This window comes from Phyllobates terribilis, unplaced genomic scaffold, assembly GCF_046119375.1.
Source record: "Phyllobates terribilis strain yellow unplaced genomic scaffold, ASM4611937v1 Scaffold_4__5_contigs__length_816908805, whole genome shotgun sequence".
NCBI lineage: Eukaryota > Metazoa > Chordata > Amphibia > Anura > Dendrobatidae > Phyllobates > Phyllobates terribilis.
This window is the reverse complement of record NW_027362764.1, coordinates 477,694,626-477,718,673: the sequence shown is the minus strand read 5'-3', so window position 1 is coordinate 477,718,673 and position 24,048 is coordinate 477,694,626. Positions and strand designations below refer to the sequence as shown.

At 43.5% G+C, this 24,048-nt stretch overlaps 1 protein-coding gene across 3 annotated transcripts in view; it reads left to right on the top strand.

The window, feature by feature from the left end:
• The window catches only part of RPP40 (ribonuclease P/MRP subunit p40), a 69,093-nt gene that overhangs the window by 15,637 nt on the left and 29,408 nt on the right, over positions 1-24,048 (top strand). For 2 of the 3 annotated variants that reach the window (XM_073676660.1, XM_073676659.1), the window contains exon 3: positions 22,581-22,649. The exons of the other annotated variant lie outside the window; for it this stretch is intronic. In XM_073676660.1, coding sequence (XP_073532761.1) covers positions 22,581-22,649 — 69 coding nt within the window. The remainder of the gene's footprint in view (positions 1-22,580; positions 22,650-24,048) is intronic. 3 annotated transcript variants of the gene reach the window in all.

The following is a 24,048-nucleotide window of genomic DNA, read 5'->3' as shown; positions in this document are numbered from 1 at the left end:
GAGCACAAGCAGTCGTGAAATGTGAGAATTTAGTAGTGTGGCCTGTGGGGCGTTGGCTGCATATTTGTGCTTGCAGTCCAAGGACTGGGGTATGGACAGCTGAACGCTGTGCTGGGACAAGGACATGGACGTGCTTCCTGATGCTGCTACTTGAGAGTGTGCAATGACAGGTGCAGGGCAGGAGGCATCTTTGCATGCACCATGGACAGGGATTGGCCTGCATGCACAACAGCGGAAGAAGCAATGGTGCCACCTGCATACACTGTTCCTCGACCCTGGGGTTGGGCCCACAACGTCGGGTGCTTTGCTGTCATGTGCCTGGTCAGGCTGGTCGTTTTGCCACCCCTGCTGATGCTGGCCTGGCAGGTGGTGCAAATGGCCTTTTTGGGGTTAAAGTCTTTAAAAAACAACCAGACTCAGGATGACCTAACAAGTGTACTGGCAACTTCCTTCGTGTTGGTGTTACGGGGAGCGGTTGCCTGCCTTCTGTCTGCGGCCACCACACTGCTTCTTCCTGGCTGTTGGGGTGCTCTGCCTCCCTCTCCCTGTGTGCTGCTGTCCTCGCTCTGCATGTCCTCCTGCCAGGTTGGGGCAATTACTATATCATCCACCACCTCGTCTTCCACTTCCTCACCCTGGTCCTCCTCCTGACTTTCTGGCAATTGTGTCTCATCATTGTCCACCTCTTGTGACACTTTCCCACCGTCCCCTTCGTGTGACCGTGGCTGTTCAAATATTTGGGCATCGCTACATGCGATCTCCTCTTGCCCCGCTTCAAATGGACCCGGCGAAAGGCCCGAATCTATAAATGGAGAAGTGAACAGCTCTTCGGAGTGTCCAAGTGTGGGATCAGTTGTCTCCGGGCACTCGGCATGGTGGGAGGAAGGAGGATCAGGGTGAGGAATATGCGGTCCAGACTCACGGCTACTGAGACTTGACCGTTTGGAAGACAGGGTCGTAGTGGTGGCTGTAGCTAAGTGACTGGAAGCATTATCCGCTATCCAACCAACAACCTTTTGACACTGCTCTGGGTTCAATAGTGGTGTGCTGTGGTCCACTAGGAATTGGGACAGGAAGGTCGGGCGAGAAGATGTGGGTGTTTGTTGTGGCACAATTTCAGCTTGCCCACGGCCTCTGCATGTACCATCACGTCCAGTTCCCCGTCCCTTGCCACGTGGCTTGCCCATTTTAAATGGAGGACAGTATCTTCCATGCTCACTACAAATGACTGAGTTTGGAGCGAACTTATGTGATCCGTGTGACGGAAAAAACACAGTTTTAAATAGCTGGATTTCTAGTGCTGTAATATGGAAAAAACCTGGCTGTATTCTGCAGTGCCAACAAGCATATGGCGCAGAAAAACCATGTTCTCTGGATTGCTTTTTAAGCAAATAATGAGGATTAAGATCCAAAAAAAGTATTCCTGGCCCCTGAGACCTGGGCCTTTGTATCGAAATATCTAACAGCAGCAGGAGGCAGAATTTGAATGGAGCCTCTTGTGCTATATGCACTACCTGCCTATATACCCTTCCTGCCTGATATCTCTGCAGATGGATTAGTTAGTCCTCAAAAGGACTGTTTGTTAAGATGGATATGTATAATGTACGGTTTTTCTCCCTACACTACCTTATACACAAGCAAATCTCTCCCTGACGCAGCAGCACCTCTCCCTACTCTGCCTGATTCCGGAGTGACTGTGACGAGCACAGTGGCGCCAGGTCTGATATAGACCTGATGACGCTGTGCGGCCAGCCAATCACTGTAATGCCACAACCACCATGGCTGCGGCATTAGAATGAGTGGCAGGCAATCCCTGCATGTTGATTGGCGCTCTAAAGAGCACCAAACATGCAGGGAGGGGGCCCGAGCATCCGCCCGAGCATCTCACAAGTACTCGGCAAGCTCCAAGCATCTCGAGTACTGAGATGCTCGGGCGAGTACCGAGTACTTGCGAGTATGCTCGCTCATCACTAAAGAAGATTCTTTATTTCCATTAGTGATTAAATACTTGGAAAAGAGCGGCAGAGATGCACATGCAGGGGTTCTCTGGGGAAAACAAGTAATCATCTCTCCACAGGGTAAGTGATAAATTATTGATCAGTGGGGTTCTGAATGCAGGGACCTGCACCGATTTGTAGAATGTGGAGTTTTTATCCCCATCAGACTGGAGCTCCTGTGCGACTTGACCACTGATCCATTCATTCTCTCAGTGGCTGTTCTTGTTTTTTTCTGGAAGCCCAAAAGAGAATGAATAGAGATGTGGTCAGACATCCCACCTGCTGCTACATTTTAAAATAGGGATAAGTGTCCTGACAGGTATAAAACTTCCCCTTTCTTCCGATAGGTGCGTTTTCCAATGTTCGGACCCAAATGATCAATACGTTATCTTCAGTTTTTGGAGCCCATGGATTGGTGATAACTTATTTTAACCAAAGAACCCCTTTAATGCAAACTACCATAATTGTACATCCCAGTTATAGGGGCGCACAGTAGATGTGCAGGAGCCGCCTGTGATTTACAGTCGACGCGTCACTATAACAGGGATAACTGCTAACAGGTATTTGCATATAGCTATTGATTGGTCCCTGAGGATCAATTCCTCATGTGGGCCCCAGACACCCCAGTCCGAAACTGGACATCTGCAAGCATGACGCGTAGCAAACATTTTCTTGAGCGGTGCTCTTGATGTGCTGAACTTTGCTATAAGCTCATAATTTAATCATAACTCTGCCTTTCACTTTGCCAAACAAGTTTACTTCACAACTCTCACCACCTAATTATTCGACAATCCAAAATGACTGATACTTTTCACTTCCTCCTTAGTTCAAAAGTACAATCCCCATCACCATCATCCAGCCCTGAAGATCTGACTATTAATTTTAAAGAAAATGTGACAATATCTTACAGGAAATTATCTCCCAAAGCCCCTAATGGCATACATTTTTCCTTCTCCCCTTTTCCTCCCTTCCCTCCCTCCGTTCATCCAATTCACTTTCCATCTTTTGAACATGCTGGTTTTTCTTCTTCACGCCCTGCTACCTGCACTAGCAACCCTATTTTCTTCCACCTACTCCAGTCCCTTTCCCCAGCAGTAACTACCCACCTAACTAAATTATTTAAAGGGGCTGTTTGGGCAAAACTAAAATTTTACCATTGGCTTGGTAGATTCGAAAATATCTATTGATGCTATACTCGCATACCGGCACCATCTTGGATCCAGTGGAGGTGGCTCCGTGGTCTGTATTTACACTGGAAGATAGACGTCACCGCTCAAGCAGCATGGGCGGTGGTTGGGTGCCGTGTTAAGGTGACATCAGCAGCGCATCATCGCTCCAGTGCCTTTCACTTCTCTTTAAAACATGCTATCATTGCCCCATTACTAAAACCATCTGCTCTGCTAATTACAAACCTGTCTCTAATCTCGTCTTCATCACATGGATCTTGGTCTGCTCTCCTCCAATCCACTAACTTTCACATAACTCTCTTCTTGATTCTTTACAATCTAGTCTGTGCTTTTTTTATATTCTACAGAAACTGCCCTTACTAAAGTCTGTTACGATCTTAACAGCTAAATCTAATAGCAACTATTCTCTGCAGATTTTGACATCTTGGACCACCAGCTCCTCCTCGCTATGCCCCTCTATTGGTCTCTAGTATACCACTTGACTCTCATACACTAAAGGAGCAGTCAGAAAAGTATCTTTTGCTGACTTTTCTCTTTTTCCACTTACTTAGTTCCTTCAGGGCTCTATACTAGGTCTATATACAGTACAGACCAAAAGTTTGGACACAACTTCTCATTTAAAGATTTTTCTGTATTTTCATGACTATGACAATTGTACATTCACACTGAAGGCATCAAAACTGTGAATTAACACATGTGGAATTATATACTTATTTTAAATTGTTTCACACTTTTTGTTATGTCTTATATTCTAGGTTCTTCAAAGTAGCCACCTTTTTGCTTTGATGACTGCTTTGCACACTCTTGGCATTCTCTTGATGAGCTTCAAGAGGTAGTCACTGGAAATGGTCTTCCAACAATCTTGAAGGAGTTCCCAGAGATGCTTAGCTCTTGTTGGCCCTTTTGCCTTCACTCTGCGGTCCAGCTCACCCCAAACCATCTCGATTGGGTTCAGGTCTGGTGACTGTGGAGGCCAGGTAATCTGGCGTAGCACCCCATCACTCTGCTTCTTGGTCAAATAGCCCTTACACAGCCTGGAGGTGTTTTTGGGGTCATTGTCCTGTTTGAAAAATAAATGATGGTCCAACTAAACGCAAACCGGATGGAATAGCATGCCGCTGCAAGATGCTGTGGTAGCCATGCTGGTTCAGTATGCCTTCAGTTTTCAATAAATCCCCAACAGTGTCACCAGCAATGCACCCCCACACCATCACACCTCCTCCTCCATGCTTCATGGTGGGAACCAGGCATGTAGAGTCCATCCGTTCACCTTTTCTGCGTCACATAAAGACACGGTGGTTGGAACCAAAGATCTCAAATTTGGACTCATCAGACCAAAGCACAGATTTCCACTGGTCTAATGTCCATTCCTTGTGTTCTTTAGCCCAAACAAGTTTCTTCTGCTTGTTGCCTGTCCTTAGCAGTGGTTTCCTAGCAGCTATTTTACCATGAAGGCCTGCTGCACAAAGTCTCCTCTTAACAGTTGTTGAAGAGATGTGTCTGCTGCTAGAACTGTGTGGCATTGACCTGGTCTCTAATCTGAGCTGCTGTTAACCTGCGATTTATGACACTGGTGACTCAGATAAACTTATCCTCAGAAGCAGAGGTGACTCTTGGTCTTCCTTTCCTGGGGCTGTCCTCATGTGAGCCAGTTTCTTTGTAGCGCTTGATGATTTTTGCAACTGCACTTGGGGACACTTTCAAAGTTTTCCCAATTTTTCGCACTGACTGACCTTCATTTCTTAAAGTAATGATGGCCACTTGTTTTTCTTTACTTAGCTGCTTTTTTCTTGCCATAATACAAATTCTAACAGTCTATTCAGTAGGACTATCAGCTGTGTATCCACAAGACTTCTGCACAACACAACTGATGGTCCCAACACCATTTATAAGGCAAGAAATCCCACTTATTTTACCTGACAGGGCACACCTATGAAGTGGAAACCATTTCCAGTGACTACCTCTTGAAGCTCATCAAGAGAATGCCAAGATTGTGCAGAGCAGTCATCAAAGCGAAAGGTGGCTACTTTGAAGAACCTAGAATAGAAGACCTATTTTCAGTTGCTTCACACTTTTTTGTTAAGTATATAATTCCACATGTGTTAATTCATAGTTTTGATGCCTTCAGTGTGAATGTACAATTTTCATAGTCATGAAAATGCAGAAAAATCTTTAAATGAGAAGGTGTGTCCAAGCTTTTGGTCTGTACTGAGTGTGTGTGTGTGTGTGTGTGTGTGTGTGTGTGTGTATAATATATATGCTGTAACATCTGACAGCTGCAGGTTTGACCCTGCATAAACACGCAGCTTCAAACCCGCCGCAGCTCCTGACCGTGGGCACATACCCTGAACCTTTCCAGAGCCGAACTTCTTTTTTACTCCCTAAAGTAACCTACCTAGACCTGATATTGCCATTTCTCTGGGTGGTTCCACCATAATTCCCATGCAGCAAGCTCCCTGTTTTGGGATTATTTGACTCAGATCTTTTCTTTTCTCCCTACATCCAATTATTCACTTCTTGATGTCAACTTTACCTCCGAAACCTTTCCAGAATCCAACCTTTTCTCACCTCTTTAAAACTGAAAATTCTTATTGTCAAACTGATTCATGGCATTACACAATTACTTACAACTTTACCTTTACCCACTCAGATACAATGACTTTGGTGGATAAAAATTTTGGCCACGGCCTTTATTAATTTAATAACAGGCAAAAATTAGACCATAACGTTGGTTAAATTTTGAATTTATTAAGATACAATCACCTCAGCTTAGCCAACAGGCTCAAGCCCGTTAACCACCAACTTTCTGTACATTTAAAATCCCTAAATGACTAAACCCAACCGGCCATCTTGCCTAACAACAAGACAAGCATGGCCCCACCCCACCAAGGGCTCTCTCCACCATCGCCTGTAAATTTAAGTGGAAAATATTATTTCAAATATATCCCAAAATATTCTTACCAATCCCAGATAAATGAACCAGAGCTTTTCTAAACAGGCCAGGAACGCCACCTTCTAAGTCAATGTACTTAAATGAAAAACTGCCAATTGACGGTAAAAATTCACAAAGCGATCTATTCAACCGTTTCTGAATTTTTTCACAAAACTTCAGCCCCTCTGACCTAACCCATAATATTCTCGTTATGATCTCAGAAAAAAATATTTTAACACCTGGAAACAGCAGACTCCTCTTCATAATAAAAAGGAGATCGACCGTCCCCAGCTTTCCAATGTCATTACCACTTAGATGTTATTATAATATCAGGCGAGGGAAAATTGTCATTCATAAATAGCATCTGATTAATCAAACCTTCCTACTTCTCTCTTTGGCACCTAATCAAGTAAGAGTTTGGTGGATGGGAATCAGAGGGCAGATTTGGTCCGTAGCACCTTTCTTGTCTTGCGCTCTGTGCTCTGCCCAGTGTATGAAGGAGTGACCGAGAATCCACACTGTAAAAACTATATAATCATGGCATTAGTAACAATTACTTCCTAATATACATTTGATAGCAATTTGACTACCACTTTACCAGCTTTTTAATAACCGACTCATTGAGTCCTAATCTTGCAGCCTCTGTTGCAGCTCCAATACGTAAGGAATGTGTCAAAAAATATTTATCCCCTAAACCCAGATTAAACAGACATTTCCTTTTAAAATGCTTCTAAATTGAAATTGCGACAAAGGTATACCACACTGTTGCAACAACAGATGCTCACCCCCCAATGGGGTGCACATTCAAATAAACTTTCATTGAACAGACTGGACAAATATTAACATCTGGGAAACACATTAATTTTAATGTACACCTTTACCTACATGTTGAAACCTCAAACCTTCTGACCCTAGCTTACTCCTAGGGAGCAATTCCCCAATCATCAGTGCACTAAAAAAAATAGGCAAGCAGCTGCAGAAAAGAGCACAGACTCAAAAATCATTAAAACAAGACCTTAAAAACCAAACAAATATCCTTTAGAATGTCCGGGTTAAAAGGACACCTGCCATCCTGAAAAGTTATCCTTCCTATACCCCTTTAATACCTGTTTTACTATAAAATAGCTATTCAGTGAACGCGCACCAAGACATTTTAAGAAAAAAGAAATGCCCGCTAAATGTTTTACCACTGTAGAGCATGCTAGCCCTTTTTCACATAACATCATACAAAACGCTAATGCCAATTGCTCTGAACTCCTAAACAAGTCACAATTCCTATTCATACAAAATGATGACCATTGCTCCCATGCTGCTAAATACCCCTTCCACATTGAAGCCGCCACAGACCGTTTCAATAGATTCATTACGAGGACCAATTTAAGCCCTATAAATACAATGGACAGTCCACGCCCATCCTTTTTGCCTCCGGTGCGAGGTTGAAGACCTTGACAAGCTGAAAATGAGAGAGCTCATCAGCTATATTAGTTCTGCTTTCAATATGCACTGCCTTTAACCAAATATTTCACTTCAGGTACAATAATACCAACTGTCTCAGCAATTTTACTACCAAACTACAGTGGGATGATAAAAAATTAATTGCAAATTCTACACCTTTTTGTTATCTGAACTACGCAGAATACACTTGTTAGCTAACTTACTATCCCAATGTACCAAAGAAACCACTACAAGAAAAAGTTCTAGCAACACCAGGTTTTTTGTTACCTTGTTAGCTACCCACGACTGATTCCATCTAGCGCAACACCACTTATCATTCCAATAAGTTTCAAAACCGACAGAACCAATGCATCTGTGAAAAACTTCTTATCCTCAGCCACTATAAACGGTTCTCTGCAATAACATTTAAGTCACTTAAATTCCAACTAGATTTCCACATCTTCTTAATTGCTCTACAAATCTGTATTTGAAAGGATGGATTCCTAACACCTGCTATATGCATAGGTAATAATTCTGCAAAAAACCCTTCCCATCGGTATAATTCTAGAAGCAAATGCTAACATACCCAACAATGGTTCAATGTCTGTAACCTTAGCTTTTTTTGAATTGGCAGTTAACACATTTTTACATTTTTCAACTTTATCTAACGCCAACCATTATATCAATTATATTATTATATCAATTACTATGCCCAGATATTCTATGCAACTGGGTGGAAAAACTGTTTATCACAAGCCAGAATTTCAAATCCCTTACAGACGCCTACAAACGTATTCAACAATTGTCCACACAATTCAGTCTTTTGGACCTACAAACAAAAAATCATGCAGAGAATGAGAAATTCCACCTTTCATATATTTTACTGCTACTACCCATTCTACAAAAGACAAAAAAGCTTCAAAGTATGAACATGATAAGGAACATCCCATAGGTAAACCTTTACATAAAATGAGCCTTTAACCTCTTAAGCCCCGAGGGTGGTTTGCACGTTAATGACCAGGCCAATTTTTACAATTCTGACCACTGTCACTTTATGACGTAATTACTCTGGAACGCTTCAACGGATCCCCCTGATTCTGAGATTGTTTTTTCGTGACATATTGTACTTCATGATTGTGGTAAAATTTCTTCGATATCACTTGCGTTTATTTGTGAAAAAAAAACGGAAATTTGGCGAAAATTTAGCAATTTTCAAACTTTTAATTTTTATGCCCTTAAATCAGAGAGATATGTCACACAAAATATTTAATAAATAACATTTCCCACATGTCTACTTTACATCAGCACAATTTTGGAACCAAAATTTTTTTTTGTTAGGGAGCTATAAGGGTTAAAAGTTGACCAGCGATTTCTCATTTTTCCAATAAAATTTACAAAACCATTTTTTTTAGGGACCACATCACATTTGAAGTCACTTTGAGAGGTGTTTTTGACAGAAAATACCCAAAAGTGACACCATTCTAAAAACTGCACCCCTCAAGGTGCTCAAAACCACATTCAAGAACTTTATTAACCCTTCAGGTGCTTCACATGAATTTTTGGAATGTGGAAGAAAAAAATGAACATTTAACTTTTTTCACAAAAATGTTTCTTTAGACCCAATTTTTTTTATTTTCACAGGGGTAACAAGAAAAAATGGACCCCAAAATTTGTTGTGCAATTTCCCCTGGGCACCCAGATACCCCATATGTGGGGAAAAACACTGGGCGCACGGCAGGGCTCGGAAGGGAAGGAGAGCCGTTTGACTTTTTGATTGTAAAATTTGCTTGAATAATTAGCGGACACCATGTTGAGTTTGGAGAGCGCCTGTGTGCCCAAACATTGGAGCTCCCCCACAAGTGACCCCATTTTGGAAACTAGACCCCCCAAGGCACCTATCTAGATGCATAGTGAGCACTTGGAACCCCCAGGTGCTTCACAAATTGATTCGTAACAATGAAAAAGTGAAAAAAAAAACACTTTTTCATTTTTCTGAATCAATTTGTGAAGCACCTGGGGGTTCCAAGTGCTCACTATGCATCTATATAGGTGCCTTGGGGGTCTAGTTTCCAAAATGGGGTCACTTGTGGGGGAGCTCCAATGTTTAGACACACAGGAGCTCTCCAAACGCGACATGGTTCCAATTTGTTAGGGGACACCATGTTGCATTTGGAGAGCCTCTGTTTGTCTAAACATTGGAGCTCCCCCACAAGTGACCCCATTTTGGAAACTAGACCCCCAGGGAACTTATATAGATGTGTGGTGAGCCCATTGAACCCCCAGGTGCTTCACAGAAAATCATAATGTTGACTTGTGAAAATAAAAAAAAAACATTTTTTCCACAAAAATGCAAAAAAAAATATTTTCACAAGGGTAGCAGGAGAAATTGCACCCCATAAGTTGTTGTGCAATTTCTCCTGAGTACGCATATACCCCATGTGTTGGAAAAAAACTACTGTTTGGGTGCATGTAAGGGCTCGGAAGGGAAGGAGTGACGCTTTTGAATGCAGACTTTGATGGAATGGTCTGCGGGCGTCATGTCATGTTCTCAGAGCCCCTGATGTGCCTAAACAGTGAAATGCCTAACAAGTGCCCCCTTTTCGGTAGTTAGTTGATTTTTGAATTTTGTAATGTAGTGTTGTACATCAGTTGTGTAGGACAATCTGACGAACACTACACAACTGACATATGACAACCTGACGAACACTACGTCAGCTGTGTAGTGTTCGTCAGGTTGTCATAATTCAGAAATTAATTCAATAGTCCATCGAAGTATGGTACCTTTTGAAGCAGTCTTTCATACACAGGCCAGGTTTGTCAGGGCAGGTGTCACATTGATAAATGGTGTCCTTGCGTATTCCACTTTTATAACACACTCGGCACCTCTTTTGTGACTTTCCTTTTTTTCCGCTGTGAGGGATCTGCCCTGGGAAATGCTGGCCTGGTACAATTCTCGGTCCTTCAATTCCAGAAGTACTGGGTCCCGCTCTGTCACCGCTGCCAAATATCAGGGCCTTGATAACTGTTTCCTGAAACTGAAGATACGACGCAGAAGTCTGGCCTGCACATTGTGACAGAAGGAAAGCATTGTGCATTGCCATCTGTACAATGTGCACGGCCAGCTTCTTGTACCACACTCTGGACTTTCTCAAAGCACTGTATGGCTGGAGGACTTGATCAGAGAGATCAACTCCCCCCATGTACTTGTTGTACCCCACTACACAGTCTGGTTTGACGACCTGTGTAGTGGAACCTCGTACAGTGCTGAGTGTGCTGCCATCACCATGTATGGTGGTCAAGAAAAGGACATCCCTTTTGTCCTTGTACTTGACCATCAACAGGTGGTCGCTACATTGGGCTCTGCTCTCACCCCTTCTGAGCAGCTGCCCAATTAGCGTCTTTGGGAGGCCTTTCTGAATTTTGCGGACAGTACCGCAGGCTGCGGTACGTCGCGCAGAGAGGGACTGGAAGAGCGGGATACTTGTATAAAAGTTATCCACGTAGAGGTGATAACCTTTATCAAGCAGTGGGTGCACCAAGTCCCACACAATTTTCCCACTCACTCCCAGAACAGGGGAGCATTCAGGGGGTTCAATCCGGGAGTCCTTCCCTTCATAAACTCTAAACTTGTGAGTGTAACCTGAGGTACTCTCACAAAGTTTATACAGCTTGATCCTGTACCTTGCCCTCTTACTGGGCAGGTACTGCCGGAATCCAAGCCGCCCCTTAAAAGAAATTAAGGACTCATCCACACAGATGTCCCTTTGGGGCACGTACACTTCACCAAACTTGTTGTTGAAGTGTTCGATGACAGGCCGAACTTTGAAAAGACGATCAAAGTTCGGGTCATCGCGTGCAGGACACCTTGCATTATCTTGGTAAGCAAGAACTTGTAGATGGCCTGAAAGCGTGTCCGGGGCATGACCATTCGGAACACTGGAGTGTTATACAAAACGTCAACACTCCAGTATTGCCGAAGCTCGGGCTTCTTCAAGATCCCCATAAGAAGGATCAGGCCCCAAAACTTCATCATTTCTACTGCGTCTACAGGAGACCAGTTAGAAAATGATGAAGAGGGGTTTTGTTCTAAAAATTGATGAGCATACAAATTAGTTTGGCCCACCAGGAGGTTTAGAAAATCCTCAGAGAAAAAGACTTTGAAAAAGTCTATTTCTGTGAGGCCGGTGGTGTCAAACTTGATTCCTGATTCCGCTACGAAATCAGGAATCAGCGGCTCATAATTTTCGGGGGGCGAAGTCCATATAGGCTCAGTAGTGGGGGGCGCTGGAACATCTCTCCTGCGACGACGGCGGGGCGGGCCAGCAGAACCTGAGGAAGAGGAGGAAGAAGAGAAGGAGGAAGACGACGAGGAGTCGGAAAAATAAAGAAATGTGGGATCCTCACCCTCACTGTCATTGTCGGAGGCAAGAATAGCGTATGCCTCCTCCGCTGAATACTGAGTTTGGGATGAGCAGGACATTGTTTGTTATGTATGTGGTGCGTGTGTGTCAATACTTTATTGAGAGTGTGTGTGTGTCAGTACTTTATTTAGAGTGTGTGGAAAAAGGAAATACTGTATGTGGTGCAAACAGCGAGCACGAGTGTGGATTGGTGAACTATGCCACCGATCAATACTCGGCGGCTGCTGGATGTGCGCACAAATGTGTGGGGAGTGGGAAGAGGGGAATTGGGTTGGATGAGGGGAGATCAGAGATTACTTACCAAAGTCCTCTCTGTTCTTCTTTCAGGACCGGGAGCCCAGAGCGGGAGCCTGGCGCTGGTGACCGGGAGCAGGAGACCGGGAGCCCGGCGCTGGTGACCGGGAGCCCGGCGCTGGTGACCGGGAGCCCGGCGCTGGTGACCGGGAGCCCGGCGCTGGTGACCGGGAGCCCGGAGCAGGAGACCGGGAGCCCGGAGCAGGAGACCGGGAGCCCGGAGCAGGAGACCGGGAGCCCGGAGCAGGAGACCGGAGCAGGAGACCGGGAGCCCGGAGCAGGAGACCGGTACTGGAGCTGCCGATCAGAAGCAAAAGAATTAACAGGGACACTGGGGTGAGGCGGATTGGGGTGGGAAGGGGGGTAAAAAGACAGGGGAGGGGGATTGGGGTGGATGAGGGGAGATCAGAGATGGACTTACCAAAGGGTCAGCAGGACTGGAACAGAAGACCCAGAGCAGGAGCCCGGGAGCCCGGCGCTGGTGACCGGGAGCGGATCTGGAAACTCGGACCAGAGCTGGAGACCGCTGCAGGACGCAGAAAAAAAGGTAAGGGGGGGGGGTAAAAAGAGGGGGGAGGGGGGATTGCGGTGGATGAGGGGAGAACAGACTTACCAAAGTCTTCTCTGCAGGATCAGCAGCAGGCTCTGGAGCAGGAATCACAGCAGGTCAGGAGCAGAAGATCCAGGAGCTGGAGCCGAAGATCCAGGACGCTGGAACAGAAGATCCAGGAGCAGCGGCAGCAGCAGCAGCGACTGGAACAGTGAGAAGATGGTCTTGTGGTGTCACAGAATATTCTGTGGCACTACAAGGCCCAGCACAGACACATCAGATGTGATCGCTCTGTAGAAATCCTCACCAAGTGTGAGGGTCTGCAGGGCGGTCACAGGGTGATGATGGGGTGGTGACAGGTGGAGGTAATCTGATTGGAGCAATCATTGATGACATTGATCGCTCCAATCAGAGTACCTGAATACAGGTGACCAGGCGGTCACAGGGAGGTGTCACCTCTCTGTGACCCCCTGTGGTGCATGTTGTGCCCCAGCCATCTGATTGCTGACACTGATTGCACCAATCAGACATGGCTGGAGCAGAGCACACACCACAGGGGGTCACAGAGGTGACACTTCCCTGTGACCGCCTGGTCACCTGTATTCAGGTACTCTGATTGGAGCGATCGATGTCATCATCGATCGCTCCAATCACAGTAGTCTGGGGGCTTGAATCACATTACAGGGGGTCATGGGGCGGTGACAGGCAGGTCACAAGCCGGTCACCGCCCTGTCACTGCGCGGCCGCGCTACGATCGGTGCGATCGATGTGATCGGCGATCGCACCGATCATAGCAGTCTGGGGCCAGGGCTGGGGTGTCCTAGCAACAGCCTAGGATCGGTGCTCTTAGGAGCACCGATCCTAGGCTGCAGATCACTGTTTCCGGCAATCACATTGCCAGAAACAGTGAGAAATGCTGTGATTGGCTGTTCAGATTTGAACAGCCAATCACAGCGATCGCTGGTGCGGGGGGGCGGCGACAGCCCCTGGAATGATGACTCCATCTACCAAGAGGTAGGATGGCACCGTAACTTTAATGCTGTCACCGCGACTTAAGTCGCGGTGCCGCATTAAAGATATGACGTACTAATACGGGTCTGGCTCTTAAGTCCCAGGGCACAGACGCGTATTAGTACGTCAGATGTTATTAAGGGGTTAAACTGAAAACCTAAATAATTAAACCTGTTTGGGTGAATAGCGAGCAATCTAAATGCTGCTTCTATATCTGCCTTTGCCATTAAAGCACCAGGGCCGAACCTTTTTAAATATTTCCGCTGCTTGATCAAAAGATGTAAAGCATACTGAATGTAAATTGTCATCTATGCTGTCATTCAGTGATGAACCATACAGTAATGACAAATTATGTATTAGCCTGAATGAATTTTTGGTTCTTTTTTCGGAACTACACCCAATGGTGATAAGCGAAAGTTGGCAAATAGTACTCCTGCAAAGGGTCCAGCAATTCTGCCTGCCATCAGTTCTTTATTCAACTTTGCCGCTACCACCTCAGGATATAGCTCTGCAGATTTAAAATTTGTTACCCAATAACATCCCTTACCAGTAAAAAGGGGAATAACTATACCAACAGAGAAACCATCAGTTAACAGTTTGCCTGTCTTGCGGCTTGGATACTGTTTTAACCATGTTAACATATTCTCCAGTTTTACTGGCATCATTGCTTTTGCTAAGGCATACCTTTGTGGAGGGCTTTTTAAAACCTCTTGACATCAGATGTTCCCCTCCACAAAAAGAACAGTCGTGTCTATACTTAGACGAATTAGGCCATTTACACTGGGCCTCGTTAAATGCAAAGTGGGTACCTTTTCTAATTACCGTTGGGATGTGAGCCTCTGCACACTGCCCGACTTAGTCGGTAGCATTAAATTCATCCAAAGGCCCAAGGCCCACATCCTTAACTCTCCATTTGAGTGACAGGTACACTGCTAGCTTCTGTCTGAAATTTTCATTGTAGAAAAACCAACTAAGACTGCTAAAATTTTTACACTCTTCCAAGACTATTTGGACATGATGAAATAATCTTGAACTTTTTTTTTGGGAACCTTTCTCCCATAACACTGGCTCATATATTATTCTTTTTAATGACAACCTAAAATATCCAAATGACCCTGATCAAAAGATCAGACCCCAGTTCTTAATACCGTGTATTGCCCCCTCTAACATCAATGACAGCTTGAAGTCTTCTGTGGGTAGTTATGGATGAGGTTCTTTAATTTCTCAGATGGTAAAGCTGCCCATTCTTCTTGGCAAAAAGACTCCAGTTCCTGTAAATTCCTGGGCTGTCTAGCATGAACTGTGCGCTTGAGATCTCCCCAGAGTGGCTCAATGATATTGAGGTCAGAAGACTGAGATGGCCACTCCAGAACCTTCACTTTGTTCTGCTGTAGCCAATGACAAGTCGACTTGGCCTTACATTTTGGATCATTGTCATGTTGGAATGTCCAAGTACGTCCCATGTGCAGCTTCAGGACTGATGAGTGCAAATTTGCCTCCAGTATTTGCTGATAACGTGCTGCATTCATCTTTCCTTCAACTTTCACAAAGTTTCCTGTGCCTTTTGTAGCTCACACATCCCGAAAACATCCGCAATCTACCTCCGTGCTTTACTGTAGGAATAGTGTTCCTTTCATCCCAGGCCTTGTTGACCTCTCTCTAAATGTAACGTTTATGGATGTGGCAAAAAGTTTAATTTTGGTCTCATCACTCCAAATTACCTTGTTCCAGAAGTTTTGAGGCTTGTCTCTGTGCTGTTTGGCATATTATAGGCGAGATACTTTGTGGCATTTGCGCAGTAATGGCTTTCTTCTGGCGACTCGACCATGCAGTCCATTTTTCTACAAGTGCCTCCTTATTGAGCATCTTGAAACAGCCACACCGCTAGTTTTCAGAGAGTTCTGAATTTCTGCTGATGTTGTTTGTGGGTTTTTCTTTGCATCCCGAACAATTTTTCCTGGCAGTCGTGGCCGAAATCTTTGGTCTATCTGACCGTGGTTTGTTTTTTACAGAGCCCCTGATTTTACATTTGTTAATCACAGTTTGAATGCTGCTGACTGGCATTATCAATTCCTTGGATTTTTTTTTGTATCCCTTTCCTGTGTTCTACAGTTCAACTACCTTCTCCCATAGATCCGTTGACCATTCTTTTGCTTTCCCCATGACTCACAATCCAGAATTGTCAGTGGCTGGATGAAAGATGCAAGAGTCTGCCTCTATCCCAGAAACTTACTCAGCTTTTATGCACACCTACTGATTACAAGCAAACAGGTCACAGGTGAGGATGTTACCTTTAGTAGCCATTTATGTCAAATTCTTTGCATGTTATCAGGCCAAAATCACCAGTGTTTGTGAACTTTTGATCAGGGTCATTTGGATGTTTTTGGTTGTCATTAAGATTTAAAAAGAGAAAACACAGTAGTTTGACAATAAATGGCTTCACCCAACCAATAACCATGAGTGGAGGAAAAGTTTTTTTTATCATTCATATTCTCTGACACAAGACCAAGAAAGGAAAAATTTCTGCCCGGGTATGTAAACTTTTGAGCACAACTGTATAATCCCTGCAGCCAATTGTTAAAAGACCTAGGGATAGGTCTGTGCCTATCCTCGTCGTCTTTCAATCTAGGCTAAAAACTCTTTTGATGCTGACAGCAATGATAGTAAATCAACATATTCGTTGCGCCAGATCTTTTTTTGCAAGCCTCCCCCACCCCTTTAGCCCCTGGAGCTATGGGCGTCCCTATCGAGTCATGTTCCCCCGCCAGTCCATCCAGCCCTTTATCAAGGTGCCTCCGTATTTCTGCCACATCTGCGGCATGGGAGGATTGACTCACTGAGGCTCACTAGTCTGATCAGGGATGGGTACATACCTTTTTAATGATAATAACAATTTAGCTAGCTGTGACACGGCAGTGGGGAGTTGTGTATGTGCTGAGTTGTACTCACCACCTGAAGCAGTCTAGTCCTTTCCAGACCTCCGGGATGCATTCCGTCTAACCCAGGACCAGCAACGGCATCAGGACGCTAGTGGTCAACCAAGCCCTGACTGGCATGCTGACCTGTCACGCTTCCATCACCCGTCCTCCGTCTCCTTCTAGCCACTGTCCTGGCCTCTCTCACCGGTGAACGGGAAACGATGATCTTTCTTTTCTTCATGCGCGCCAGACTGCACATGTCCCCGCCTCCCGATGACATCATCTTTCCTGGCGTCGCTCCAGCCATGTCATCATTTCCCACTTCCTGGTCCCCGCTCACTATGGCGCCAACCTCCAGACTGCTCACCTCTCCTTCCAGGGACTCCAGGACCACCTGCAGGCACGCCATGGCTCCGTTTTCCCCCATCCTCTTCAGTTCCTCCCGGAGTGCGTCCATCACATCCAGGCACAGCAGATCAGCAGCTCCACAGGTAATTCTTTAAGAACGGGCACTTGATGCCAGCGCTCCCCTCCTTTATCCCTTTTCAGACCTCTTATTTACTAATGGTGCTGATCAATCAAGGAGTGTCCACAGGGAAGAAAACCTAATCTTCCCCTTCTACAACCCCACGCTTGGCCCGCACCCTCACCCAGCCAAAGCTTTTGGCACCCATATGTACGTGCCACAACAACTTTCGGCGGGAAAGACACTTTCCCGCCATTTAACCCCTTCAGGGGAGGCACACTTAGAGAAATGGATAATGCCATGTGTTCCCCTCCTGAAGGTCTGGGGATCTCCATTCTCATTTGGACTACTGCAACTCTCTACTAATGTGTCTTCCTCTTACTAAATTCTTCACTCTCCAATCTGTCCTGAATGCAGCAGCCAGAATCATATTTTTGTCCAGCCACTGCAGATGACTCCACTTTGCACTGATTGCCCATCCTTTACAGAATGTCATGAACTTATCACTCTCTAACCCACAAAGCTACCCACAGTTCTGCACCTACTTACAGTTGAAACCAGAAGTTTACATACACTATATAAAAAGACACAAATGCATGTTTTTCTCAATATCTGACATGAAATCAGAATAAACCTTTCCAGTTTTAGGTCAATTAGGATTACCATAATTTTTAATATTTACCAAATGCCAGAATAATGAGAGAGAGAATTTTTTAAGGCATGTTTTATTACTTACTGCAAAGTCAAAAGTTTACATACACTAAGATTACTATGCCTTTAAACAATTCTGGACTTCCCATACGATGTCATGTGTTTGGAAGCTTATGGTTTTTTGGCAACATCTGAGTTAATTAGAGATAAACCTGTGGATGTATTTTAATGCACATCTGAAACGCACTGCTTCTTTGTGTTGCATCATGGGAAAGTCTAAAGAAATCAGCCAAGATATCAGGAAGAGAATTGTGGGCTTGCAGAAGTCTGGCTCATTCTTGGGTACAATTTCAAGATATCTGAAGGTGCCGCGTTCATCTGTACAAACAATTATACGCAAGTACAAACAAGATGGAAATGTCCAACCATCATACCGGTCAGGAAGGAGACAGGTTCTGTGTCCCAGAGATGAATGTGCTTTGGTCCAATATGTGCATGTCAACCCAAGGACAAAAGCAAAAAGACCTTGTGAAGATGATGGCGGAAGCTGGTAAGATTGTGTCAATATCCACAGTGAAGCGAGTACTGTATCAACATGGGCTGAAAGGCCACTCTGCCAGGAAGTAGCTATTACTCCAAAAGAAACATAAAAAAGCCAGATTAATGTTTGCAAATGCACACAGCAACACAGACCTTAATTTTTGGAGACATGTCCTGTGGTCTGATGAAACTAAAATTTACCTTTTTGGGCATAATGACCATCGTTACGTTTGGAGGAAAAAGGGAGAAGCTTGGAAGCCTAAAAACACCATCCCAACTGTGAAACACGGGGGTGGCAGCATCATGTTGTGGGGCTGTTTTGCTGCAGGAGAGACTGGTGCACTTCACAAAATGCAGTTAGGTCCATATATATTTGGACAGAGACAACATTTTTCTAATTTTGGTTCTAGACATTACCACAATGAATTTTAAACAAAACAATTCAGATGCCGTTGAAGTTCAGACTTTCAGCTTTCATTTGAGGGTATCCACATTAAAATTGGATGAAGGGTTTAGGAGTTTCAGCTCCTTAACATGTGCCACCCTGTTTTTAAAGGGACCAAAAGTAATTGGACAGATTAAATAATTGTAAATAAAATGTTCATTTCTAGTACTTGGTTGAAAACCCTTTGTTGGCAATGACTGCCTGAAGTCTTGAACTCATGGACATCACCAGACGCTGTGTTTCCTCCTTTTTGGTTTTCAGTTGCTGTTTGTTTGTGGGCCTTTCTGTCTCTTAACAAGTGAAATGCATGCTCAATTGGGTTGAGATCAGGTGACTGACTTGGCTATTCAAGAATATTCCAATTCTTTGCTTTAATAAACTCCTGGGTTGCTTTGGCTTTATGTTTTGGGTCATTGTTCATCTGTAGTATGAAACGACGACCAATCAGTTTGGCTGCATTTGGCTGGATCTGAGCACACAGTATGGCTCTGAATACATCAGAATTCATTTGGCTGCTTCTGTCCTGTGTCACATCATCAATAAACACTAGTGACCCAGTGCCACTGGCAGCCATGCATGCCCAAGCCATCACACTGCCTCCGCCGTGTTTTACAGATGATGTGGTATGCTTTGGATCATGAGCTGTACCACGCCTTCGCCATACTTTTCTCTTTCCATGATTCTGGTAGAGGTTGATCTTGGTTTCATCTGTCCAAAGAATGTTCTTCCAGAACTGTGCTGGCTTTTTTTAGATGTTTTTTAGCAAAGTCCAGTCTAGCCTTTGTATTCTTGATGCTTATGAGTGGCTTGCACCGTGCAGTGAACCCTCTATATTTACTTTCATGCAGTCTTCTCTTTATGGTAGATTTGGATATTGATGCGCCTACCTCCTGGAGAGTGTTGTTCACATGGTTGGCTGTTGTGAAGAGGTTTCTCTTCACGATGGAGATTATTCTGCGATCATCCACCACTGTTGTCTTCCGTGGACGCCCAGGTCTTTTTGCATTGATGAGTTCACCAGTGCTTTCTTTCTTTCTCAGGATGTACCAAACTGTAGATTTTGCCACTCCTAATATTGTAGCAATTTCTCGGATGGGTTTTTTCTGTTTTTGCAGCTTAAGGATGTCTTGTTTCACCTGCATGGAGAGCTCGTTTGACCGCATGTTTACTTCACAGCAAAACCTTCCAAATGCAAGCATAATACCTCAAATCAACTCCAGGCCTTTTATCTGCTTAATTGAGAATGACATAACGAAGGGATTTGCCCACACCTGTCCATGAAATAGCCTTGGAGTCAATTGTCCAATTACTTTTGGTCCCTTTTAAAAACAGGGTGGCACATGTTAAGGAGCTGAAACTCCTAAACCCTTCATCCAATTTTAATGTGGATACCCTCAAATGAAAGCTGAAAGTCTGAACTTCAACTGCATCTGAATTGTTTTGTTTAAAATTCATTGTAATGTCTAGAACCAAAATTAGAAAAATGTTGTCTCTGTCCAAATATATATGGACATAACTGTAGATGGCATCATGAGAAAAGAAGATTATGTGGCAATACTGAAGCAACATCTCAAGACATCAGCCAGGAAGTTAAAGCTTGGGCGTAAATGGGTCTTCCAAATGGACAATGACCCGAATTATACTGCCAAAATGGTAACAAAGTGGCTTAAGGATAACAAAGTTCATGTTTTGGAGTGGCCATCACAAAGCCCTGATCTCATTCCTATTGAAAATTTATGGGCAAAGCTGAAAAGGCAGGTGCGAGCAAGGCGACCTACAAACCTGTATGAGTTACACCAGTTTTGTCAGGAGGAATACGCCCACATTCCGACCAACTATTGTTAATCCTAATTGACCTAAAACGGGATAAGTTTATTTTGATTTCATGTCGGATATTGAGAAAAACATGCATATTTGTCTTTTTATATAGTGTATGTAAACGTCTGGTTTTAACTGCACATCGCTCACCTAATCTTTCTACCACCCTACCTGTGCTCTCCATTCTAAAGATTTGTGCATGCTCAGAATAATATGCACCTCACAGTGTACATACTGGATGCCAAGGCATATGTCCACAATAAGGACCTACTGTTAAGAAGTTTACTTCTTGGTATATATTTCTTTGCAGTTGTCCTCTGTGTTAGAAAGCTGTTTGCTGCACTTTCCTATTCAGTTAAGCAAACAGTATGCAGTTCATACCAACCAGACAAAGACCGAAAGAATGCACTTTCTGCCTACTTTTGGCGAATGGTCTTCCTTAACAATATTACAGTATACATGAGGAAAATCTCCCAATGTATACTGTAGGCTAGGTGCTGTATTGATTCAAGCTCTCTAGCAGTCATTAAGGGTACACACAGGCAACAGGTTCTTTTGTCACAACAGTGTAAGATTTATTATACTTCATAACTTTCACAATACTCAAATGAAAAGAAACAGCCTTTTTCCGGCACAAACAAATGACAAAACAGTCCTTTCAAAATATTTCAAAACTGTCTCACCCTTTCAGTTTTAAATCCACCTCTCAGGCTCTGGTTGAGACTGTCCACTATTTAATGGTCTTTTCCTCTCTCCAAACACCACAGACACCGCTGAGCTAGCCCAGCTGCTTGTTAGCAAATTGCCAGCTGGAGTGTATGGGAGAGACCTAAATCCCAGACCCAAAATCTGGTCCACTAAAAAATCCTCTCAGTAACCTGTTGTACTTTCTTACAGGACTTACATTAACGAGGCAAGCCACCTCGTTGACACATACCTGCAATCTAGGAATTTACCTCTTTCACTACAGTGCACAGACAGTGTGCACACCTACAGTAGTGTTAGCCAAACATTCTCCATAATCCAAACTTCCTACTCCCATCTCAAAGACTTTTCTTGGGCTTCACCAGTTTTCTGAATGCACTACCCCAGATAATCTGGATAATTTACAGTATCCACAGTTTTAGGCGTGCCCTAAAAACACATCTTTTTAGATAAGCCTATTAAATCACCACACTAATCAAACTGTTTTCATGTCCTACATTTGCTCAAAATCTGTTCCTTTCTATCATCAGTTTTTCAAATATTCCATGCACTCAGTAACACTTTATATGTGGAAATATACAGATACTGGTGATTTTTCATTTAGTTTTAAATTGGTATTCTTATGATTTCCGAAGATGAACGATACACTGTCGGCATATATAATACTCCCTTTTGTGTCATCCTCTACATTGTTATAGATTGCATGCTTTCACGAGCAGGGCCCTCACTCTTCTTCTTTAAATTGTTGAACTAAATATTACTCTGTAATGTCTAATATTGTTTGTACATGTTCCCTCTAACTTGTAAAGTGCTGCGGAATATGTTGGCGCTATATAAATACAATATTTATTCATGACATCCTGGTAGTAGTTTGTGTGCTGGGACCTCCGTGGATTATGAGAATGGGGCACTTGTATTTTTTTACAGTTGGTAGCATTCAATCTTGTATTCAAATTAATGAGTGTTGTATTGGATTCACACATCAGAGTATGGGTGGTGATTCACAGACAAACCGCGGGTCTCTTGCCCCAAACTTCACAGCTTCATAAATGCCCATGAGGCTGAGTGTGGGTTGGGAGTCCCGCAGCCGGTCTTTAAACATGGACTGTGACACAAGAATGTGTTAATGCAGCCTTACAGTAAATGAGTGCTAACCGCTTTTGATAACTTTTTCATTGCTTTTATACATGTATATTTTATTTATTTTCTAGGCTTGTTTTATGCACTTTCATATAACACAAGGATTGATCAAGATAATGTTGCTGCAGTTCTGCCAACAGGTATATATTTTTTTCCCTCAAAGTTTAGGACTGAATTGTGGACAAAAGTGAACATGAAAATTATAGTTTTCTTTTGTATACCTACAAAACCAATAAGAAGAAAAGAAAACCAACCAAATATTCCATGAGTCACTTCAATTTAAGGAATAAATATTTTATTAGGGATCAAGATAGTGTACAGTGTATGTACAAACAAAGATCGCACACCCTCATAGGCAAAGGCATTTTCCGAAACGTGCGTCAGGTTGGACGCTTCTCATCCTAGGTAGCGTCTACCTATACAGTAGGTACTGCCTTTTAAATTGGTGATCTATTTCTGATGTGTTTGACAGCGTTGTCTATACATAGACAAAATTGGGCAATAGAAGCATGTATACTAATTGATTTTGCCTTTATCTATATACTTATTGTTATATACATGCATAGTTCATTATATAACCTACAGCTTTCCACACTCAATATTTCATTATTTCACATGTAAGTGGTATGCCTACTATCGATCATATGCCTGCATTGAACTATATACATCCCTTCAAAAATATATGTTTTTATAATTTTATCTACATTTGGGTGTGCATCCTCTTTCTGTTTGTATATCTACTATATGCCATCTTGATCCCTAATAAAGTGTTTATTCCTTAAATTGGAGTGACTATTTGGTCAATTTTCTCTTCTTATAGGTTTTGTGCGTTTTTTACTGACTTGTCTAATTCGCACTAATGTCTGTTAATATGTATGCGTAAGATATAGTTAGGTCCAGAAATATTTGCACAGTAACCAAATTTTCGTGGTGTTCATTTTTAATACTTTGTAGAGAATCCTTTGCAGGCAATGACTGCCTGAAGACTGTAAGCCATAGACTTCTCCAAACGCTGGGTTTCCTCCTTTGTGATGCTTTGCCAGGCTTTTACTGCAGCTGTCTTCAGTTGTTGCTTGTTTGTGTGTCTTTCTGCCGTAAGTTTTATGTTAAGCATGTGAAATGCGTGATCAATGGGGTTGAGATTTGGTGATAGACTTAGCCATTGCTTTCGCAGTATGTTCTAGGTCATTTTACATCTGTACAGTGAACTGCCATCCAACTTTTCTGCAGTTGGTTGAATCCAAGCAAAAAGTATAGCCCTTTACACTTCAGAACTCATCCGGCTGCTTCTGTCTGCAGTCACATCATCAATAACCACTAGTGACCCAGTGCCATTGGAAGCCATGCATGCCCATGTCATCACACTGCCTCCACTATGTTTTACAGAAGATGTGGTGTGCTTTGGATCATGAGCCGTTCCAAGCCTTTGCCATACTTCCTTCTTCCCATCATTCTGGTATAGGTTGATCTTAGTTTCATCTGTCCAATGAATGCTTTTCCACAACTGGGCCAGCTAACAGGGCTGTGGAGTCGGTAAGC